This window comes from Anopheles marshallii, chromosome 2 (genome assembly GCF_943734725.1).
Source record: "Anopheles marshallii chromosome 2, idAnoMarsDA_429_01, whole genome shotgun sequence".
Classification (NCBI taxonomy): Eukaryota; Metazoa; Arthropoda; class Insecta; order Diptera; family Culicidae; genus Anopheles; species Anopheles marshallii.
Window position 1 is genome coordinate 766,447 of NC_071326.1, and position 21,323 is coordinate 787,769.

Genomic DNA, 21,323 nt, shown 5'->3' on the forward strand with positions numbered 1-21,323 from the left:
TGTAAAAGCGTAATGGGTAATGTTTGTATGGTTTTGTACAAGCGGATAAAACGCGGTTATTGCGCATGCTTCAACTACCGTCACATGTATTGGTAGAAAGCGGTCTTCTATTGTGGAAAAACATGGATTTGCACTAAATTTCATCCACCAAATACATTACAAGAAAGGATACAAACCGGTCAATATCCACGTGCGATACAAAAAGATAAAAATATAAGCTCAAATGTACTCTTATCCTGCTCTGTGTGCTGCTGTGAGTGAGTAACGGGTTGATTAATTATGAATTGAACGAAATTGTTCTGTTTATCGCACTGTGTTATGTTAAATTTGCCCACAACTTCCAGGCGCATTATGCGTGTGCCGTGTAAAGTTTTGAACAGGAGCAGCTTATTGGATTATCAGCATCAGAAAACGGTGAGTGGTTTATCATAAACGTTGGTTAGTCAAACAGACCTTCTTATTTTACGTTTATCATCTTAACATTTCAATGGTCGCTTTTAATCAAACGGTATCGGTTAATTACGTATCACAGGAATCAGTTCTTCGTCACCTGTAGTAGTTGCGCAATGATTACTTTGGTACATGACACGGTTAGTTGTCTTTTATTGTATGTAACGTGTTAATGGTGTTTGTCTTAACGTAACTGTTGATAACAGGTCGAATTCATATTGGGAATATTGATTTGCTGCAATGGAAAACAGTTTGATGAATCCTGCAATTCAATCGAGTTACAGTGTCGCGGTGTTCACGAAATTACGGCGGAATTTATTCCTCAAAATATATTCTTCGATCGGAATAGTTAATGTTAATCATACAGGTTTTCTTATTACTCGTTATACTCATTACTAATAAAAGTTGTGCTTTTGGGTTAATTAAATTCATATTTGCATAAATTAAGGCTCTGCTGTTCATGTAACTATGCATTACGAATAGGATTCACGGAATTTGAATTGATGATGACACCATTTTAATCGTCACACACTATTGATACGCTTCGTTCCTATTCATTAACCATTTTAATTGGACGTTAAACTGCCTTTAAAGTTATGATGTAAACAACTCTATCCTTACCAAATTTAAAAAGGCGTTTTGATAGGTTGAGATAAGCATAAGTTTTACTCATGCAATTTATAAATGAATAAAGATTGACTTTCTTTAGCTTGCGACAAAATGACATACTTAAAATACTTTGATATTTTTATGTTTTTTTGTGTTTGAAATATTTTGTAAATTAAAATCAAATGGGTTGAGTCATAATATCAAATATACATTTAGAGAAACTAAACTTAATTCCTAAAAAGTAACCGAAAACAACAACAGTGAATGTGAAATTTTTTACAAAATTTTGAACATATTTTTCAAGAAGGTTGGCTTCTTTTCCTTTTATACTTACTTACTTCGTCCTCACTCATTTTCTATTACAGTAACTTGTTATCTGTCTTTATTGTCTTCCAGTTTAGATCGTCTCTGCTCAATATGAGAATGTGAGCGATACCGCGGAACTAAACAACAACAACCACACGTTTCTGTGGAAGCCTTCTAACTGTACTAATTCCAGAACCACTATTTTCAATCACTATGTGACGCAAAGCTGTACTGTGGTGTAGAGAAGCAGAAGCATAAAAAGAACTATGTACGAAAGGTGTTTCAGAACCTTCTTCAACAAATTTACATTTAAATGTGCATCTTGATCGCCTTCTGACCACGTGCGTAAAGGTAGTGTTACGATGAAACGATGGCTATCCTGGATAGGCACGTTGCAACGTGCCGGCTAATGCAGGTGCAAGCGATGTTCAGTCAACGTGCAGCGAGTGTGGACTCTTGGAGTCAAATGAGCAAAGACCATCCTGTATGTTCATGAACGGCGCGAGTTGGAATATCATTAGTGATTCTAAGTGTGACCAGAATAGATCGCAAACAAGGTTGAAACCCATATACTGTACATCCAGGTTTTCGGCAGAATAATAGACAGTGGTGCTTTCCAAATAAAAAAACCTTTTGTCTAGTCGTGTAACAAACTTCAAGGATCTGAAGTCGTAACATAACAAGAGAACGTATTTACCTCCCGGGGGTAGAATTCAATCAACACAAAGATCGTATAGTATGAATACATCCTCCATTGGAATCATCCACGAAGAGGATCGAAACGAAAACAACGTCCCGCTTGAACAGTTGTACAAATTCAAGCTGGAACCGAGTAATGTATCCGAGACATCGCAAGCTGGACCACAAATCATCCTTACAGACTTTACAGGCAACTCCGTGGATGGTGGTATGAAACGCCCGAACGGAATATCCGGTGAACATACTGAGTCAAACAATAATGAGCACGGAAACAAAGAATCCACCAGCTCCAGTGCCGTGTCCGTTAACAGAAGTGCACGCAACGATAGGCGCGACAGAAATGTGAGAAACAATAACAGTGACAGTAACAATTTTCTTAAAATCCCTGAGTTAATGTTCAACGAAAGCAGTGCGTACAGTTCGGTTATCCGGGATTGCTATCGGAGTGAGGCGCGACCGCCGTGATTGCTTTGCCCGGGAGAACACCACATAAAATGCCCTCTCCTGTACGTGGCTTTAGCAAACTCGGACTTTTCTGACAGCATCTTTACTTCGGATTGGGGTTGAATGTTCGGCGTGTTCGGTGCCGTTTTGCAGTGGTATCGATGTGTGATAGTTCATGTGCGTTTAGTGCACCATTTCGCTCAGGAGATCGTATAGCATGGTTTCAATTATGGATGTAGAATCGGATAGACAGGTCTGTGATAATCGGGTAATAGTGTCGCAAAGTGCGGTTAGCCAAAAATCGATTGATCTAGATATCTCGCTCAGGCCAATCATCTCATCGACAGCAGATCGCGATACGGGTAATTTGGAGCCGGTGGCACACGTGGTAACTGGTACGGTCGCCAACCTGCCGGAAACACCGCAGCAATCCGGCCCGTCCGCCGGGTTACCGGGCTACCAACACGATGTTACCGATACGGATCTGGCGAAGAGAAGCATGAAGTTAAACTTAGTAGATACAGCTCACATCGGGAACACTCGCGATATTGCACTACCAGCGGAGTTGATCAACGCAGCATCTTCAAGCACCGATGTTGGTGCTGCTAGTGCGGGCACTGTTGTTACCACTACGGCCGCTATCATCATGAAACATCGCAAACTGAAGGAACGAACGTTCAGCGATGAAATTGGCTCACCCAAATCACCTGCCGCAACAGGTATTACATGTATAAACGATACGCAATTAGATTTGTTACCAGCTTTTGAATGGAACTGTCTTTTTTTTTATTCGTAATTTACGTCACAACCAGGCCGTTCCCCATCCTGTCCCCAAGTAAAGTTTGGAAACTATCCATTCCTTGAAAAAAATCCTCATCCGATTTTGAGTTCTATTCGTGGTGCCCTTGTGGTGCCGATTATCAGGATGACCACGGTGCACCTGATGCACTATTTGGTTGATTATTTCGTTAACTTTAACTTTTCTACTTACATCTGTGTATAATGAGAATTTTTTTTTGTTTTAAACGAGTGATCTAATGTTTTCTTTACCGTTTTCTATTATACTCCCACATGCCCCACAGGTACGGGCATCGTGCGTTACGCGTTTATAACTGCCCATAAAACTTCACTGCCCAATCCAAGTAGAAGTAGTCGACGACCGTAAGGCACTAAGGGATGCACTGTACCAAGGAATCTTTCATCGACATCGTCGAACGATCTTCGCGGTAGGAAGCTTTTTGCGAATGCTGAAAAGTCGAAACTCCTCATACAACACGATACGCAGCTCGTCGGAGGGGGAAGATGACACGAAGTAAGAATGCGTGGCCGTTACGCGTGACGTAGTGTGACTGTTAATTCGCGAAAGAACATAAACCCAATAGACCGCAATTTTCATAATTGCCTAAACATATTTGATGATTTCGACGACATCTCTCGGTTATCATTTACTTAGTTAAGTAGCTTAGCCCCCCCAAAACTGGATGCATGTTAATCCCACCGAAACCGATAACCTATGATCAGTATGATCCTCCCCCCCTCCATTTGATCTTGATTTAAGTGTTTCTCTATACTGTTTGATTGAAAAACAATCTGCCTTAGGATTAGTGAAAAAAAAACCGACAGTAAGTAGTATTTTTTACATAATATCTTACAGATCTGAAAAATGTGTAGTTTAGCGAAGAAGAATAGGAAAAAACTCGGAGCAAACGGATTGGATCTCTTTTGTTAGTTTGTAGTTAAATATTGTATCAGTTTAGTGTGCTACGAATGACAGTATAAAGTGCAATCGACATTCAGCTGAAGTTACAATGCGAATAAAATGACCAATTTGTACGACAGTGATATATTATAGTAGATCAACAGGGACGACGTGTTGTCAAAACCAAATAGCTTTTTTCTGTATCCTGTGCATTCCTTGATGCAATAGCCATTGAGTAGGTAATACGTTATTGACCACCAACACAACCTTCCTCGTAGAAGAGCTTACAGCCACTCATACCGACGGACGCGGCGTCCGATTCATTGTTGGTTTGAACAAACGAACCGTCTAATCAATGCTATCATCCATTCATAAGTCTGTTACATACGCAATACAGTGATAAACATGCAGTTTTTAGCGGAAATGTTGATTGTAGCTCATGGTTGTTTTCCCCTAATTTCAAACGTTCTAGTGCAATAGGTATTTAAAAATATGTTGTGGAATAGCAACATCACTTTAAACAACACTACAGTATTTTTATGTTTTTAGAGAATTCCCCGTGCATTTGTTGCAGTTAGGTATAATTATATTGCGTTGCTTCCGGTTATGCTTTATGCTTTATGCTTTATGATGCCGTTTTTTGCACGTTTCAGCAGAAGCTTTTACGCCATGGCAATGGGCAAAGATGTGATGCGTTCGTGTTCTTATGATATTATTTATGACTTTCTCCGTTTTGATATATACAACCTTCTAGACAATTTTTATAATTTGAACTAACTCTTATTGAACACAATTGTTTGTTGCTGTGAAAAGAACGGTTTGAAAGCACTCATTAGGCAATATTTCTAAGTGCAGTGTATGGCACATGGATAATATGTTAGTATCATGTTGAACACGATTTCAAATGTACGAAGGTTTATCAAAATATTAACTGCCAATTGAAACAATCAAGTTGTAGTGAGCAAAGTTAACAAGGAGTATGCGAACAATATCAAGCAAATTGATAAAAATAGCCGGAAGAACATAAACAAAAACCACTGATGTAATAATTAAAAGCTTTCGTGTCACCACAAGAAATGAGTAGTGCGATCGGCTCTTGCAGCATTAGTTTCAAACCCAGGGGGAAAAGAAGCAAAACGTTCGAAATGTTGCGAAACAGCAACAACAGTGAAAACGAATCAAGATCCCGCCTGTAAGAATTGAAATAAAAAAAATGTAGCCCGTCTGAAGTGATCCACGGACAAAATCTGATAAACCAAATAACTGAATATGATAACGAAACGTAGACACTGTTATAGGCTCATACACAGTTAAACCGATACGATAATTGCGAATACTTTACTGAATGTCAACGTTTTATACACAAATGGACCACCCATCCATCTGTGAGCCGAGACATCTGGCGCTTTAAAAACAAAAGGAACAAAAGGATGGAAAATAAACGTAACCAAAAATAAAATAGCTAAATTAGTTTTAAAATAATTGCTAGCCGTGACGTGAATGTTAATATTGTGCAGTAAACAAGTTTTTGTTAAATATTGCTATTATCACAATATCCGAGACGGCCAAGAGAGACAGTGTCACACAGTTTTAAATCCCCCCGAACGGTAATACCAACAGTAAACGATAGCGCCAACGCTAAGATCCGACCGGTACGCTGAATTTGTGGTTAAAGAGCATTAAAACACTGAATGTATATACGTGCGGTAAAGGGCAGATCAATGCAAGCAGTTATTGACAACCAACGCAAACAACATATACTGTAATACACCAGAAGCAGCTAACACGTGTGCGAATTAGATTTGGGAATAAAGACACAAATTGTGTTACTATCTACGTGTTTTTTTTAATCCATTTTCAATTTTAATTTAACCAAATAGACATTTCCACTAATATATACTCTCAAGATCACTGAAGATCACTGAATATCACTAACAAACGACAAACAACGCTTCAAATGAAAATATTCTATAGTATTGTCATGCTACGGCATCATAATCCTGGACTCATGCATGTGGAGGACTTCCGACCGTGTCAGTGTGTCATATGTGGTGTCTTCCTATCTCGATTAGGTCTTCTGGAATGTAGTTCATAGGTGAATGTGATGTCCTACCCCCAGGGATAGTAAGTATTCAAATTTAGCTGCTGCGTTTCAAAATAGCGATCATGCAAAGGTAACACCTCTATTTCATCTTGATCATTGCTGTCATAGCCTGAGGTATGCAGACTCGTTGCACAGATCCTCAGTCATGTTATCACTCACCAGTCGAGAAGTGCCTTCCTTCGATAATAAGCTGGTCTATTTGTGCATATGTTCGCTCTATTTTTTTAAGGTTGAAGAAAGGATCTTCAGCTGGAATATTCGTTTACATATCTGCTAGCACTCGCACTTGAGCGTGCTCATATCCCAACCCACGCTTGACCCTAAACACATTTTCAAAATTTTCTTTAAGATCTCTTCATTTAAGAATTCGGAGTACTCTAGATAATGAGGGGAATCTCCAATACCATGTCCGGGGTTTCCAACCCAGTGTTACTATGTTGTTTTCAATTTTACTGCTTCTCAACTGATATTGATTCAACTAATATTCAGTAGCTTGGAGAGTAGTTTGCAAGGGCTCTTCCCCGATTTCCCGCGTTGTTTCCGCGGAGGATTCAGATGAAGATGAATAATATCCATCTTTTCCGTTGGGATTTCCCAAGCTTAAATGTTTGGAGGCACCTCGCGTACTAGCAACAGAATCATGACCCCATATCGTTGCTTACTAATTAATCAACAATATACTGAACAGCTTGCAATTTTCGTTCTACATTCGTAAAAAAAAACTGTAGACTAATACCGATCAACTAACTATGCCAACTAAGTCCAATGAACTTAACGACTGGTCCCAATCCCAACGAATGTAACGGCAAGTTTAAAGTTCACTTAATCTCATTTCCAACAAAAAGCCAACCAATCCCGGTAATTGAAAAACGGTTTGGTATTAGGTAAGTTCGGCCGTTGTTCTCTAAATTTGCGTATTTATTTAACCCAATAAGGTGATTTGCGTTCCTGAGTGATTGCTAACAGTGCGGGCAGGCAGGCTTTGTGTGCCGAACAATCCATACACTGTATGTATTTGTACGTACCTATTGCTATTCAAATGGTACCACAGCACACCGTGTGTTGGGAAATGTGAGACCAGCCAATTCCGTAATTTATGCACTGTATGCAGATCGGTTCACTGATACTCGCAAGAGGTTTGGTGCGTTCGATTTAGCATTTCGTGGGTCACTTTTATGCTAGTGGTTGGAATCGCCGTGGTGTAGACAGACGATCCATTCCTGTTCGAACATTCGATCGTTCCATAGTAAGATCGTGACAAGTTAGTTTAAGTCGTTACGGTTTTTTTTTTGTTTGAAAATGTGCAATATTAGCTGTACGCGAGATATTCTATCACCGGTGACAAATATAATAAGGATCTGGTGAACCAATGCAAAGATTCTTCCTTCAAATGGAAGTTCGTATTGTGTTGATGTAATAGCGCCAATTCAGCTGCAATCAACGTGCTCTACGGCAGACATTGGTGATCATTCATTCGCTGCACTACCATCGTGTGCTATTGGCAATCTTTTAGCAAATCGTGCTCCATTTTACCCAATAAGATGGCGTTAGTGTTGCGCAATATTTACCAAACGATCAATTACTATTTCAACGAATACAAAGGTATGTGGCGTGACGTTGGATTAATGCGACTGCTTGCTTCCTTAAAGTTTACATTTTCGTTTCAACCCATAGATCCCCGAGTCGAACATTATCCTTTGCTAGGATCACCATGGCCGATCGTAGCTATTATTGTGCTGTACCTACAGTTCGTCAACGATTGGGGTCGTCGATTAATGAAACATCAGAAACCATTAGATCTGACAACGGTTATGAATATGTACAATTTGATACAGATCTTTTTGAACCTTTACATCGGTATCGTGGGTGGATTGAACTCTTACTTCGATTCGGACTACAGCTGGAGTTGCGAAACGATCAACCAGAAAGACAACCCAACGAGACGTAAACTCATCTTTGTAACATATCTCTATTTTATTTCTAAAATTATTGATCTTCTAGACACGGTAAGTTCGTCGATCGATTACCAGAAGTAATCACATGCTAAAATTGTGTTCTATGTCCCCTGTCTAGGTATTTTTTGTAGTGCGAAAAAAGTATAATCAGATCACATTTCTTCACACCTATCACCATGCAGGCATGGTAGTAGCCACGTATATATTCACGAAATTTTTAGCCGGTAAGTGTTAGCCTGTATTTGTAATGTAGCGTAATATTATCGTTCTATATGCGTTACGACGTTTTTACTTCACGTGCCTTGCAGGGAGCCACGCAACACTTTTAGGGTTGATCAACAGCTTTGTACATGTTATTATGTACTTTTACTATTTCCTGACAACCTTCAAACCGGAGTTGAAAAATTCATTATGGTGGAAACGGTACATCACCCAAGTTCAACTGGTACGCATCCATCCATTTGTTGGGCATTTTAGCTACACTTGGTAATTGTCATTTCTTTGCTATCTTACAGGTTCAGTTCACTATTCTGATGCTACACTTTGGAATCCCTCTAGTGGCAGGATACTGTGATTTTCCTAAAATTCTTCTATTTATCGGTTTCACACAAAATATGTTCATGTTCACCTTGTTTGCTGACTTTTATGTAAAAGCGTACATTAAAAAGAAATAATATTCGTTTGACAAATAAAAGATTGAATAGCAACACAACTGTTTTTGGTGCATTTGCCCTGCTAGTTAAAAAAATTCGGTTGTATCCAACAATTCACAATTAACTTCAAAATAATATTTACAAATAAACTGTACGTGCCCAGCGAAAATTGAAAAACTAAAAAAACTAATTATGTTTTTAATTAAACAATTATTAAACAATTAAACAACAACAATTAAAAAAATTCGGTTGTATCCAACAATGTACAATTAACTTCAAAATAATATTTACAAATAAACTGTACGTGCCCAGCAAAAATTGAAAAACTAAAAAAAACTAATTATGTTTTTAATTAAACAATTATCAAACTGCGTTTTTCGCAACGAAACGATAGAAATTGTGCATATTTTGTCCAATAATTACACAAACGTAACTCATTTGAGTTATTCTAATCCGACTGTTCAATACCTGTTTATAAGTTACATCCATAAACATGTGAAGTACATGCATTACACAGTTGGTTTAAAATTTGGTACAATAAGGAAACTGAGTAGGGGCGACCCTGATGGTAGCGGCGCCGGTTTCGCACGACAGGACCGGTCGAAAATCCCATCCGGACCAATCAACGAATATCCGGCTACGTGATAAAATACATCTAGTAAGCCAGAAATGGCAGGCATGACCTAGTAGAACGTAACGCCAAGAAGAAGAAGAAAGAAAATGAAGTAGATTGATAATTGTTCTTCGATTTTATACAAAAAGTTAAGATTGCGATTGGTATAGCTTTCATTTTAAATAATAAAGTGTCTTTGAGAGGTTCATAATAACAAAAAATCCCAGCATGAGTATATTATTAAAGATTTTTTGTAACATTCTTCCACAATAGATGGGTTCTCCCAGAAAGGTTCAATGAATCACAAGGGTAGAATCGAAATTTTGAACCCAGTTCCAGAAAAGCACATCCGAGTTTTGAGTCATTCAACCGGCCTTCCACGAAAACTACCTTTATCCTTTATCGGCATAACAACCTCAAGAGGCTATTTCTGGCGTTCTTTGGCTTTATTTACCCGTAGTTGGATAGTCAATCCTACGTTCGGAGGATTGGTCCGGATGGGAGTTTGGATCGGTCCTGTCGTGTGAAGACCGGAGCAGCTACCAATACACCATCGCGCCGTCACTAGGCGTCCAAACTACACAACATTGTTATTGCTAAGAGACACTGCTGTATACTAACGTCGAATGTCTTTCCACATTAGGTCAAAATTATCACAAGAACAATTGAGACAGCACACATGCAATGTTGTAATTGTGGACCGGTAGTATATCTGGTAGCGGCGTCGGTCCCACACGACAGCACTGAGACAAAATCCCTTCTGGACCGTTACTACGTGACAAGGACTATTCGGTTTCGTGGTAACAGATAAGTCTAGTAAGCCAGAAAAATGGCAGGCATGAGCCAAGTAGAGTAGGTCGTTACGCCAAGCTGAAGTTGTAATTGTGCTGTACTTAATTAATCGGACCTTTTACCCAACGCTCGATGCAAATTGCAAAAGAGGTTAATTGCGATATTCATTATTAGTTTTCAATTTTACGTAACAGTTCGAACTGGGACTGTTTCGACGCTACTTCTCGCAATGGCAAACGATTCACCAACGATGAAGAAGCGGTTATTGTATCGTCTTCAATGCATTGCTTCACTACCGCAAAATGAACACAGTCCGGCCTTGTTTGAACTTTCCTTTCGTTACTATCTTGCTACGAAATTGTATACGACTGACCCGAGCGAAAAGTTGCCAATGGGAGTATAATAATTTGTTTAAAAACTCAACCTCAACTATCGCATCAGTACAGTGACAAGTTATTGGCGGAAGTGGACACAAATCTGCAGCTTTAGCGTAGCTCCCGGTATAGTAGTAGTTCGAGGAATATCTCGCAGTGCACCATGGTGACAGTGCTTAGCATTGCTGCTAACTACTACAATGATTACTTCATCGAGCGAAGAGGTAAGGATCGTCCACGTGGAGACTAATGGCGCACAATATAAGCCCTTTTTGCTCACTTTAGACGACCGCACTGTGCATCTTCCTTTGGCTGGATCACCCGTTTACATCGTGGGCATTGTTTTAGCTTATTTATACTTCGTGCTACGCTGCGGTCCACGTCATATGGCGAATCGTAAGCCGTACAATGTTCTCCACATGATAAAGGCTTACAATTTGTTCCAAATGGTTGCGAATGCTATGCTGTTTCTGCGCATTGTAAGTGTGTTTGCGAATAGACCCTAAATGAGTACTAACTTACTACCATCTCTTTCTCCTCGCAGTGTTATAATGTTTTCATTCTGTATGACAATTTTTCCTTTCGCTGTCAACCGATCGACTACACGAGATCAAGGGCAGGGATGGATGAAGTTTACTTCAGCTACGCCTACTTCTGGCTCAAGCTGTTCGACTTAGCCGATACGATATTTTTCGTTTTACGCAAGAAACAATCCCATGTTTCGTTTCTGCATGTGTATCACCATTCGTTCATGGTAGTAACCACCTATTGCGCTCTAGTGTTCGTTCCCGGAGGTCACGTCTTACTGCTCGGTCTGTGGAATACACTGGTACATGCGATAATGTACTTTTACTATTTTCTCACATCACTGGGAGCACAGAACAGCAGCGTGTGGTGGAAAAAATATCTCACGAGACTGCAGCTGACTCAGTTCATACATCTAGCATTCCATTTTGGACGCCCGCTGGTCAGTGGGAATTGCAACTTCCCATCGTTTTGGCTGTGGTACGGATTTCTGCAGGCAATCATTGTGCTGGGATTGTTTTTAGACTTTTACATCAAAACGTACAACAAGCGCGATAGAAATAGTACCCCGAACAAAGTGAAATCTGAAGTGAGAGGAAAGGTTAATTGAACTGAATGTGATTAATAGTTCTGTCAGCTAATTAATTATGAAACATTATTCAATGTACATGATGCACATGACTGCGAATCGGGCGATTCACATGGTAACTGAATAGAGGAAGTAAGCAATAGGTGGTAGCAGGGAGAAAACGGAGCATAATAAGCGTATTACTTCAATGTCATAAAGATTCCTAATCGTTCATTCAAGGTTCATTCAAGCATTGCAATAGAAATAAGATCCCTTTGCGAAAAAGAACATAACTGTTTCATTAATTCAAAAATTTATTCTTAAAAATTCTGTCGTACAAATAAACAAAGACTCTGCATATTCAAACATTACTTGCTTTAGTATTGTGTGTTGCCATCGTTGTTGTTGTTTATTGTTTTTATAGAGACTTTGAGCTGGGCAGCTTCATTCGCCTCTATGTTGCCATCGTTTTCGCCGTCGTCGATAGGTGTAAGCTTATGTATATTGCTTATCGTGTGTGCTATTAACAGCGAATCAATGATTATTCTTCTTCGTATCTATCGTTACGCGCCAAAGCGAGATAACCAACTACAATACATATTTTTAGCCTCGGGTCAGCTGATGATTTAATCAGTTGCGGTCTTTTTTGCTAGAGGTTCACGGCAATTTTCACATTGATTTGTAAACAACCAACTGGCCAAGCAAAAGAAAGATGGAAACGAACCATCAACAGTTTGTGATCTTAGGTGGGGGAATAAATGGATTATCCTGTGCCATGCGGTTGTCGAATGAATTTCCCAGTTCAACAATACAGATTATAAGTGATAATTTTAGTCCCAACACAACGAGTGATGTAGCCGCTGGTTTGTGGGGACCATACGTATTAGGTGAAACATCGACCACCGATTGTAGGTTCGTAAGGCGTTTCCACATCACATTTGCAGCTTAACCTAAACCAAGCATATTTTCTAGACGATGGGCTCAAGCAACGCACGACTATTTCCTGCAACTATGGCGTGGTGGATATGCCGAACGGTGTGGAATTTGTTTGGTGCCAGTGATGGAATGTTATGAAACCGACACAACCGCTCCTTGGTGGCATGATATTGTGTTTGGATTTAGTAAAGTGTCTGAACATTTTAAATTACAGCAGAACGTCCAAACGGCATTCATGTACATTACTTTTACATGCGAACCTTCCAAACTGATGAAACACTATCGTGACATTTTGTCCACTCGCAATGTAGTGTTTCGCCAAGAACATTTGCAAAGTATCCGTTGCTTGGAACGCCTGGACATTTCCGCAAATGCAATTATCATCAATTGTCTGGGTATGGGTTCGCAAAACGTCGCAGATGATGCAGAACTGTTTCCCGTTCGTGGTCAGGTCCAACGGGTAAAGTCGACAGCTGTATTTCATTCATTCGCTAATGAATCATGCTACATAATTCCCAACACGGATACAGTCGTTTTGGGTGGAACGAAGCAAAAAAGCCACAATGTACTGGTAAGCCCCATTGACCGATACAGTATCAGAAAGGGTTGCCTAGACGTTATGCCTTTGTTGCGAGATGCACTAATCGTACGAGACAGTGTTGGATTACGTCCGGTCAGGTCTACTGGGGTACGTTTGGAACTGGAATGTATCGTTTTCGTTAATGGTAAGTTTAATAATAATTCTTTAGTTACCTTCTTTAATGAACTCATGTTTCAGGAGAGCGTCATGCAATAGTCCACAACTATGGTCACGGTGGTGCAGGAATTACGCTTGCATGGGGATGTGCTGGCGAGGTGACCCGGTTGGTGCACGAATATGGTGCGAAAAGGGCTAATCTGCAGATGAAACTATAGTAAAACTAATAACAATAAAATATGTGGTGCAAGACTAGTTCTAGTAGAAAACCATACTTGAAAAAGATTATCGGAATTCTATTCTCAATTTCAAAGTTCTACCAATTTTGCGTACTGCTGGATATAATGTATTTATATCTTACATTAAAACGCCTATTACATAGTTGAATGGTTAAGAAATAAAATCTTTTCTCTATACGCGAAATGAATTATCTGCCAACTTATAAGGGATAAAATTCTAATAATGTAGATCTTAATCCTTAAAACTTCATTTAAAAGCGATCGAATTGGATCACTTCCTTCATCATGAAATTCCGCAACTGCCACAGTGCATCCACTACAACATCTGAACGGTCTTGAGCACGTTTCCCAAGCCACTGGTGCGGTAACCTATTTACATCCGTATTAGGAATAGTCTCTCTGGTAGCGGTGAATGTTTTCTGCCACGGTGTAATGTAGGTCGATTTCTGCTGCAGTCTTTCGATGTATTTGATGTATGCTTCCGAATGTAGTACGCGTTGGGGTCGGGGAGGTACCGTAACAAACAACGGTTCCGCTGGTTGGGCAGAAATGTCTGAAATAATAATATGCAAAATATAAATAATTGATACCGCGGATTACATGTATCGATCTTGTGTTGGTAACAGATATCTTACAGCTGAAGTACGGTGCAGTAATCGAATTGCCAATTTGCGGTGCATTGGTTCCACTTGCCGTTGCCATTGACGTTGATTGTTGTGCGTGCATCGGTTGTATCTGATTATTGCCAGATACTACGCCACCAGTGTTTTGAGCTGACAATGCCATAATGTTTGTGTTAGTACCATTCAACGGATGGCTTCCTACGTTACCCATTGGTTGTAAAGTAATCGTCCCTATGTTGTTGGGGTTTACGTTGCCCATATTAACCGCAGGTGCATTATTTGCCGTATTTATTCCCGGAGGGCGTTTAGAATGCACATAGTTTTTGCTCCGGTCCTGCAGTTGAATAAACTTGCTAACACCTTTCGTTAAATGTACTTCCTTGACGTGCTTCACAAGTCGCGTAACAGACGGAAAAGGTGGCATATTTCGGCGGAGTCGCACACAGTTCCTCCAGATGCAGATAAATTCTTGATCTGCGGACGCGATGAATGTCTTGTAAACACAGCCCACACCTTCCGCAATGCAATGCTCCGACCATTCAGCAGGATCCTCGTATTGATGATCACATTTATCCCAGCAGCATTCATAGGCCTGTTTTTGAAGCGAAATTTGAAGATAAAAGGCAAAAGCAAAGATAGGATTACTGAGCAAATGTATACAATAACACCACAGACGCACATCTTGAAATCGTCCAAGCACTACCATTATAATTACAAAACGCAAGGGAAATCTTGGGCACAGTATTTAAAAAACGCAAAATTGCTTATTCAAGATTCAAGCAAAATTATCTGTCGATCCGAAGATTCTAGCGTGACTATAATTGAGGTAAAATAATAACGAAAAAAACAAAAGCACCATACATGATTCGTTACGATGTCCTGTATGATTGGACCGTCGGTCTTGAAGTTGGCTGGGCTGGGGCAATTTGATTCAGCCATGTCAGCTGCGTACTTCGCTGCACTTTCTTCATTTATCTTGACCGCCCGCTGTTCCCAAATAGCTTTTTCTTGGTCGCTCAAATTGCGCCATTCGTTTCCGACAATGCGTGATACGTCACCGAACGTTGCTTCCGGATTGCTGGCACAGATAGTCTTCCGGTGTTCGCTAGAGTACAATATGTAGCCTGTCACTAGCTTCTTGCCGGGTTTAGATGTTTTTTTGGTGGTCATCGTCGGAGTGCTGGTGTTGATCGTTTGTGTTGGATGTGGCGATGCCGTCATGATTGTGTCCGACCCAATCGACGGAGGCCCATCGATCGAATCATCGATGATGCCAAAGTCTTCCTTCATGTCCTGTAAGATTCAGGTGGGGCATAACAGCACAGTATGTGATGATTGTAGGCTTGTCAACACCAGCTTTTTAATATCTTTATATTGTGTTATATTATGTTATATCCTTTTCCTCCAAGGCCTTATTATTTCAACTGGCATTACCTATACATTATTTGTGAGTGTGTGTTTTTCCTACGCATTTTCAGTTTTAATTAACTTCTTACTTTAATTTAGATCCTTGTAAGGTTTTTTTTGTTTTGTTTAATTTCAAGGCGTCAATGTTATTGGCACAAGATGCTACATTTCTACGAATAAGTTGAAAGAGTTGAATAGAGATGTAATTTTTCTAAAACTAAGTACAATTAAATTACACAAATCCAAACAGGGTTACATGAAATAATCATAATACCCATTAGCTTGATAGTTTTACGCTACGTTATGTTTGTTAGACTAGATACTTTTTCGAAAAGGTTAGTAATTATGAAAGCACACTATGGAAATTCATCAAACTACTTATGACCGTAAAGTTCGTCTATTATTGTAAATAAAGATTATTGTACGTACCATAAAATCTGTCGAAGAAATTGGCTTATTTTCCTGAACTGCTGCAATTTCGCCACAGGTTACCTTAAAGTGTTTATAAAGTTTATTACAACATCCCATAGAATCATCTTACAAATCTTCGTACATACCCTCGGAGGATTTATGGGACGACGGAAATGATACACTTCATCCGTAGTGACCATCTGGCTGTGTGTGAATTTACGCAAACCTGAAGGAGCGACTATTTTGCGTATTTGTTTTTTAAATTCATCAAATATAGATTCGCACATGTACACGTCGGACTCTCCGATTTCTGTTGGTCTCCCTGAAAAAAATGAGAATAATTCAGTGTTATAACTTTTTTCTCATCGATTTCATTGAATATAGCGCGAAAACTAACATGGATATTTTTAAATAAGTTTATACTTACTAGTGATATATTCGCTTTGATCGAGCACCGCGCATCGACCAACAATTGCCACAGCAGAAGTTGTTTCTTGAATGGTTGAAAGCAAAACTTCTTGTCGATAAAATAATCTACTTATCGTGCCAGGTACTTCGGGAGGAGTTAGAAGCCAAGGTCCTCGGAACAAAATTTTTCCACTAAAAATTAAAAGAAGAAAAAAACAAGTCATTATATTTTGTTCTTACAGTATATTCCGTAAAGTAAATCTACTTACTCTTTTGTTTCCCAAATTGATGTAATCTGTGAAATCGATTGCTTGCCAGATTCGGTAGCTACGTAGACGTAATCGCCGGTTTTGACTACACCTCCACAAACGGTATTGTATTGCTCATAATATACATTACCATCTTCCACCCCGTTCATATATATAACCACGTTTGGTTTTTCCTTTTCAAGCATTGCTTCTTGAAGTTGTAATTCCGAAAGTTCCTCCTTGTGCTTTTCCACACGTTCTTTGAAAACGGACATAACGCGCTTTATTTCCAGCGCTACCTCACGAGGAACCAGCTTCACTGGGTCATTTGCACGCACAAGATTCCAGGTTTTCAGCTTTTTGAATGATCTCGCCTTTGAACTGTACCGAGATTCGCATACAAACACATCCTTGCTGGCAAAGTGTTCTGGCTTCAGTTTAACATAATCCCGAACGTGCATAACAAAGCATTTATTTAATGCTTTGGACAGAGGGATTTGGATGTGTTGGTCGCTTTTGAAAAGTTCTTGCTCCATGAACTTTCTTGTTTGCACGTGATACGTTTCGTGCGGCCGTAGAAGCAACAAACCGTCCATCATCTTAATATTATCGACCGTTGTCCACAGGCGCTCGATATACATGATGCCAGGAACTGGGACATAAAAACGATTAGTTAGAATTTACCATGGCACTAGCGCAATGAGAACAGTTTTCTTAAATTACGTTAAAAATAACGCATATACATACTTTTGTTTTCCGGCATGTCGATATACACAAAGTCTCCGGGAGAAAATACTTTTTGATCGATTGTCATACTCTCTCCTTGAGAAGGTTGCTAATAGATAAACAAAATATGAATAATATTGGAAATCAACTAACATTTAATATCAAACTACGGTTTAATTCATACGGTACTCACCACTGCATCACTATCCGTGTCGGTTTCTTCCTCTTGCAGTAGCTTGGATTGTCGTAGAGATTCTACAGCGGCACTTAAGTGCATTGTGTTGTAGCTCAAGGCAGGAGATTCGAGCACGTTACCATTTTGACATAATTCGTCGCGTTTTTTGATAAAGAATGATTGCAACTCAATGGAATCTTCAAACACTTGCGAATCTGTGCGACTTAGTCGACGTGCGCGCTCAAGGCAACTGAAAATGTCTTCTTGAAACGTATCCAAGCGCTTGTACAAACCCTTGTCTAGACGGCGTTTGATGAGATCTAAAGAAATAGCTCTCACCCTAGAAAGGAAACAATATGATGTAGATTAGGCATTTTGGACAAATCGTTCACCTCTCGTTGTTACCTATTGCCATCACATTCATCGTATTCAACTAATTCTGCCAAAGAATCCGAATAACATCGGCCCTCTTCATCTTGATAGTTATAAAACGTAGTAAAGAGTGATAGTAAAAGCTCCTGCACGGCTTGTTGGACATTGGGTACGGTTTCTTCGCTCCGCAGTGCTTGTTTCGTCTGGATAAGCAATTGTTGCAAACAAAGTGCATCTTTGTAAATTTGAGAATCTGGTTCATTGTACTTGCAAGCGTTCTCGAACATAAGCATAAAATCAGCTGCCATATCGTCGACGCTTTCATAAATCTGCTGACGTAGCTTTTTCTCGATCTTTTCAATGTCAATCGGGTCCTTGATGATATCATAATAATCGGGATATTCCTGTAAATGATAGTATGTTGATAGTTAAAGCTACTGTAGTGCAATTTGTTAGTACACGAAGTTATCTTACACTTTTTGAAGGCAGTTTCATAAATATATACGAAAGCTGCCGGTTCTGTTTCGGTTCGCGGTATTCCCGTATTGTGTCGTACATTTGCTTTAGTTTCGTTTCCAGTGGAGTAGAATTACTTTTGCGCGCTGGTTTGGCACTGAAAATATAAATATTAAAACCGTAAGATTACAATAACAAAAATACGTCCGATCGTGCCGATTCTTACATTTTTCCTGAAAGGCTGAATTTTTTGCTTATACCCGAAAACTCTTTCAACTTTTCATTCAATGCCTTCTCCAGAATGTTGGCATCTTCATAGATCATCGAACCTTCTTCGTTATATTTGCGACAGTTGGAAAACATCAGCCGATAGTCGCCCACAATATCATCGATGGTGCTGTAACGATCCGCTTTGATATTGTTTTCAATCGTTGTCATATCGATCGGATGTTGTATGACTTGGTAGTAGTCAGGGTACAGCTTTTTGGAAGGTTTTTCCATAAACAGGGCCATCGGTTGGTGATCATCGTACGTAAAATCGACAAGAAATTCGTGTAATGATAACAACTTCTTTTTCAACGATATCGTTGTCGGAACTAAGCGGGTGGTTTTGGTAACCAGCGCACTATTCGAAGAACAGTGCGAAGGTGAACCAATGCTTTTGGCAACACGACTTTTTTTGCGCGATGAGGTTGGTTGTGACGAATCCGTATCTTCTTCATCCTCTTCTTCGTCGCTCTCTTCTAAATCTCCCGAGTCAATGAGCTTTTGGTTCAGGATTTTCTGCATTTTTTGTGCATCCTGAAAAATAAAACATTCAAGAAATTGAATCCAAATCAGTCCGTGGAGCTGCACAATGACTTCTCTTTTATAGGACACTTACCTTATGTATTTTGCTATTGGGAGCGTTAGCTTTTTTCGCATTATCCAGCATCAAATACAGGTCGGCCGTCATATCAGTAATGTGAGTGTATATACCTTTCTTCAGCTTGTTTCTTATTTGTGCCATAGAGATGGGTTTTTTGATCAGGTTGTAGTATTCTGGGTGGAAACGTTTGTTCGGTAGCTTCCAAAGAGATTCACCCAAAGGCGCACCTAAGGCATTGGGATCTATGTGAGTTCATTCAACAAATGGTATGAAAGAAAGAAACACAAAAAAAGCGGAACAAATCCAGGATGCAATGAAGATAATGAATCAATCACATGAAATATAACAAAAACACACGTGTGAAACAGAAAAGAAAGAAATAAGGTTACAATAAAACTATAACTTCGCCTATAGTCTGATTTGGGTTAGTTTAACACAAAACGAACTTAAACTGTTGTTTCACTTACCATTAGTGTTAGCCGTGTTATACAGTTGGTCAAACAATTGCCAAAGTGGACCATCACCCTCTGTTTCCATCGAATCGTCGAAATCATCATCGGAACTTTCGATTTCTTCCTTCAGTGCAGCTACCGTCGCACTTGACGCAATTTTGGGACGTCTATTGAGAGGTTTCCTGTACCGCCCTGATTCTATATCTGCTTTGCGTGCCATAAATATCTTCTTCAACATCTTGGCGTCCTTGTAAATTTGCGACCCGGGTTCATTGAATGTGCACGCGTTCTTTGTCATTTGCAGCAAGTCCTTTTCCATTTCGTTAAGGTTTGAATATGCGCTGGTTTGAATTTTGGTAGCAACTAGCTTCAAATCTATTGGATGGTCGATGATGTCGTAATAGCCAGGATAGAGCTTTTTCGATGGCAATAACTGAAACATATGATGTAGCTCATGGTTGTCTAACGGATCCGTTGCCGTCATGACGATAGCAAAAAGTTCCTCGTACGGGTCGAAATCGGAACCTTCGTCGAATTCGTCCTCTTCGGCGGTGAGTGATTTCCTGGGGCGGGTAATTTTTCTTGGCCTCGTTTCCAACCATCCTTCTTCGAGTTGATTTTCTATAATACGTTTTTTGTTCGTATTAAACACATCCAGCAGCTGGCAAGCGTCTTGATATTCCGTAGAATCAGGCTTGTAGAATGCTTTTGCATTGTTCACAATCAATTCAATGTCTGCGGCTAAATCGTCGACGTCTTCGTACGAGTCTGTTTTTAGCTTTTGTTGAACTTTAAGCAAATCAATCGGATTCATTACTACTTCGTAATATGATGGTTCCTGGCGTCGTTTCGGTGCACGTATGAACGTGTCACAAAGGGTTGTACCATCTTCTTTCTTGAATGTGCGAATGGATTCGTACAGATGCTGGCATAATTCCATCTAAAAAACAATAAAACAGTTAAAAAATCTTACTACGGCATTGAATTTGTCATTCCGTTCCTTCAGACTGTGTAAACACATCAGTAGAAAGAATAAAAAGACAATCCGGGAGTTTAACATCACTTACCGGATCGAGCCTCTTCTTCTTCCTTGTTGTTGCAGGCACTGGGCTTTGCTCGGGGGAACCATCATCTTCACTGTTTTCGTCATCTTGGAACGAACTTGTTCGCCGCCGTTTGCTCATTTCGGCCACTGCAACGTAGACCGTGTTATAACGCAAGTAAAATATATGGAATTTAATAGGGAATGATAGTTGTAAAGAGTGACAAATCTTTAGAATCAAGGTTTGTGAACGCAGTGCCCAGCCTGCCTCATTTGCATAAAGCAAACCGGTAAGCATATTTTAACTATAATTACTCACCCTGGTGTTAAACTTTTGTAAGAACAACTTTCTGAGCACTTATGTGAAACAATTGTACCAAAGCAGAACGATATTAATTCCGAAAATTTCAATAAACGCGGTCTAGAATTTCTTCACCGACGCCATTGCTTGATTGACCCAGCAAACTACAAG

At 39.7% G+C, this 21,323-nt stretch overlaps 5 protein-coding genes across 5 annotated transcripts; 4 read left to right on the top strand and 1 right to left on the bottom strand.

Moving 5' to 3' along the window:
• Window positions 1–2,725: 2,725 nt before the first annotated feature.
• Window positions 2,726–3,824, top strand: LOC128709238 (uncharacterized). The gene is made up of 2 exons (XM_053804226.1): window positions 2,726–3,227; window positions 3,652–3,824. Exons 1-2 carry the CDS (start codon window positions 2,726–2,728, stop codon window positions 3,822–3,824), a joined length of 675 nt encoding a protein of 224 aa, XP_053660201.1.
• A 4,028-nt stretch (window positions 3,825–7,852) lies between these two features.
• On the top strand, window positions 7,853–8,940 carry LOC128707769 (elongation of very long chain fatty acids protein AAEL008004-like). The gene is made up of 5 exons (XM_053802726.1): window positions 7,853–7,913; window positions 7,986–8,317; window positions 8,385–8,490; window positions 8,575–8,711; window positions 8,782–8,940. The coding sequence occupies exons 1-5, from the start codon at window positions 7,853–7,855 to the stop codon at window positions 8,938–8,940; spliced, it is 795 nt and encodes a 264-aa protein (XP_053658701.1).
• A 1,921-nt stretch (window positions 8,941–10,861) lies between these two features.
• LOC128707852 (elongation of very long chain fatty acids protein AAEL008004-like) lies at window positions 10,862–11,833 on the top strand. The gene is made up of 3 exons (XM_053802810.1): window positions 10,862–10,922; window positions 10,984–11,177; window positions 11,243–11,833. The coding sequence occupies exons 1-3, from the start codon at window positions 10,862–10,864 to the stop codon at window positions 11,831–11,833; spliced, it is 846 nt and encodes a 281-aa protein (XP_053658785.1).
• A 670-nt stretch (window positions 11,834–12,503) lies between these two features.
• Window positions 12,504–13,642, top strand: LOC128708976 (D-aspartate oxidase-like). Its single transcript, XM_053803959.1, has 3 exons — window positions 12,504–12,703; window positions 12,764–13,452; window positions 13,506–13,642. The coding sequence occupies exons 1-3, from the start codon at window positions 12,504–12,506 to the stop codon at window positions 13,640–13,642; spliced, it is 1,026 nt and encodes a 341-aa protein (XP_053659934.1).
• A 272-nt stretch (window positions 13,643–13,914) lies between these two features.
• LOC128718930 (protein polybromo-1) lies at window positions 13,915–20,993 on the bottom strand. Its single transcript, XM_053812547.1, has 15 exons — window positions 20,877–20,993; window positions 19,825–20,749; window positions 19,373–19,599; window positions 18,716–19,290; window positions 18,508–18,646; window positions 18,067–18,437; window positions 17,680–18,001; window positions 17,508–17,595; window positions 16,782–17,412; window positions 16,532–16,704; window positions 16,251–16,426; window positions 16,123–16,185; window positions 15,148–15,579; window positions 14,299–14,878; window positions 13,915–14,216 (listed from the first exon to the last, which is right to left on the bottom strand). The coding sequence occupies exons 1-15, from the start codon at window positions 20,991–20,993 to the stop codon at window positions 13,915–13,917; spliced, it is 5,121 nt and encodes a 1,706-aa protein (XP_053668522.1).
• Between the last annotated feature and the right edge of the window lie 330 nt (window positions 20,994–21,323).

Bases quoted from the DNA above. Each gene is read 5' to 3' on its own strand.
- LOC128709238 (XM_053804226.1), top strand. From the start codon at position 2,726: ATGGTTTCAATTATGGATGTAGAATCGGATAGACAGGTCTGTGATAAT. The intron at 3,228-3,651 runs GTATTACATGTA...GCCCAATCCAAG, and splicing joins CAAATCACCTGCCGCAACAG to TAGAAGTAGTCGACGACCGT.
- LOC128707769 (XM_053802726.1), top strand. From the start codon at position 7,853: ATGGCGTTAGTGTTGCGCAATATTTACCAAACGATCAATTACTATTTC. The intron at 7,914-7,985 runs GTATGTGGCGTG...TTCAACCCATAG, and splicing joins CTATTTCAACGAATACAAAG to ATCCCCGAGTCGAACATTAT. The intron at 8,712-8,781 runs GTACGCATCCAT...GCTATCTTACAG, and splicing joins ACATCACCCAAGTTCAACTG to GTTCAGTTCACTATTCTGAT.
- LOC128707852 (XM_053802810.1), top strand. From the start codon at position 10,862: ATGGTGACAGTGCTTAGCATTGCTGCTAACTACTACAATGATTACTTC. The intron at 10,923-10,983 runs GTAAGGATCGTC...TGCTCACTTTAG, and splicing joins TTACTTCATCGAGCGAAGAG to ACGACCGCACTGTGCATCTT. The intron at 11,178-11,242 runs GTAAGTGTGTTT...TTCTCCTCGCAG, and splicing joins CTATGCTGTTTCTGCGCATT to TGTTATAATGTTTTCATTCT.
- LOC128708976 (XM_053803959.1), top strand. From the start codon at position 12,504: ATGGAAACGAACCATCAACAGTTTGTGATCTTAGGTGGGGGAATAAAT. The intron at 12,704-12,763 runs GTTCGTAAGGCG...CATATTTTCTAG, and splicing joins ACATCGACCACCGATTGTAG to ACGATGGGCTCAAGCAACGC. The intron at 13,453-13,505 runs GTAAGTTTAATA...CTCATGTTTCAG, and splicing joins ATGTATCGTTTTCGTTAATG to GAGAGCGTCATGCAATAGTC.
- LOC128718930 (XM_053812547.1), bottom strand. From the start codon at position 20,993: ATGAGCAAACGGCGGCGAACAAGTTCGTTCCAAGATGACGAAAACAGT. The intron at 20,750-20,876 runs GTAAGTGATGTT...ATTGTTTTTTAG, and splicing joins AGAAGAAGAGGCTCGATCCG to ATGGAATTATGCCAGCATCT. The intron at 19,291-19,372 runs GTAAGTGTCCTA...TTTATTTTTCAG, and splicing joins CCAATAGCAAAATACATAAG to GATGCACAAAAAATGCAGAA.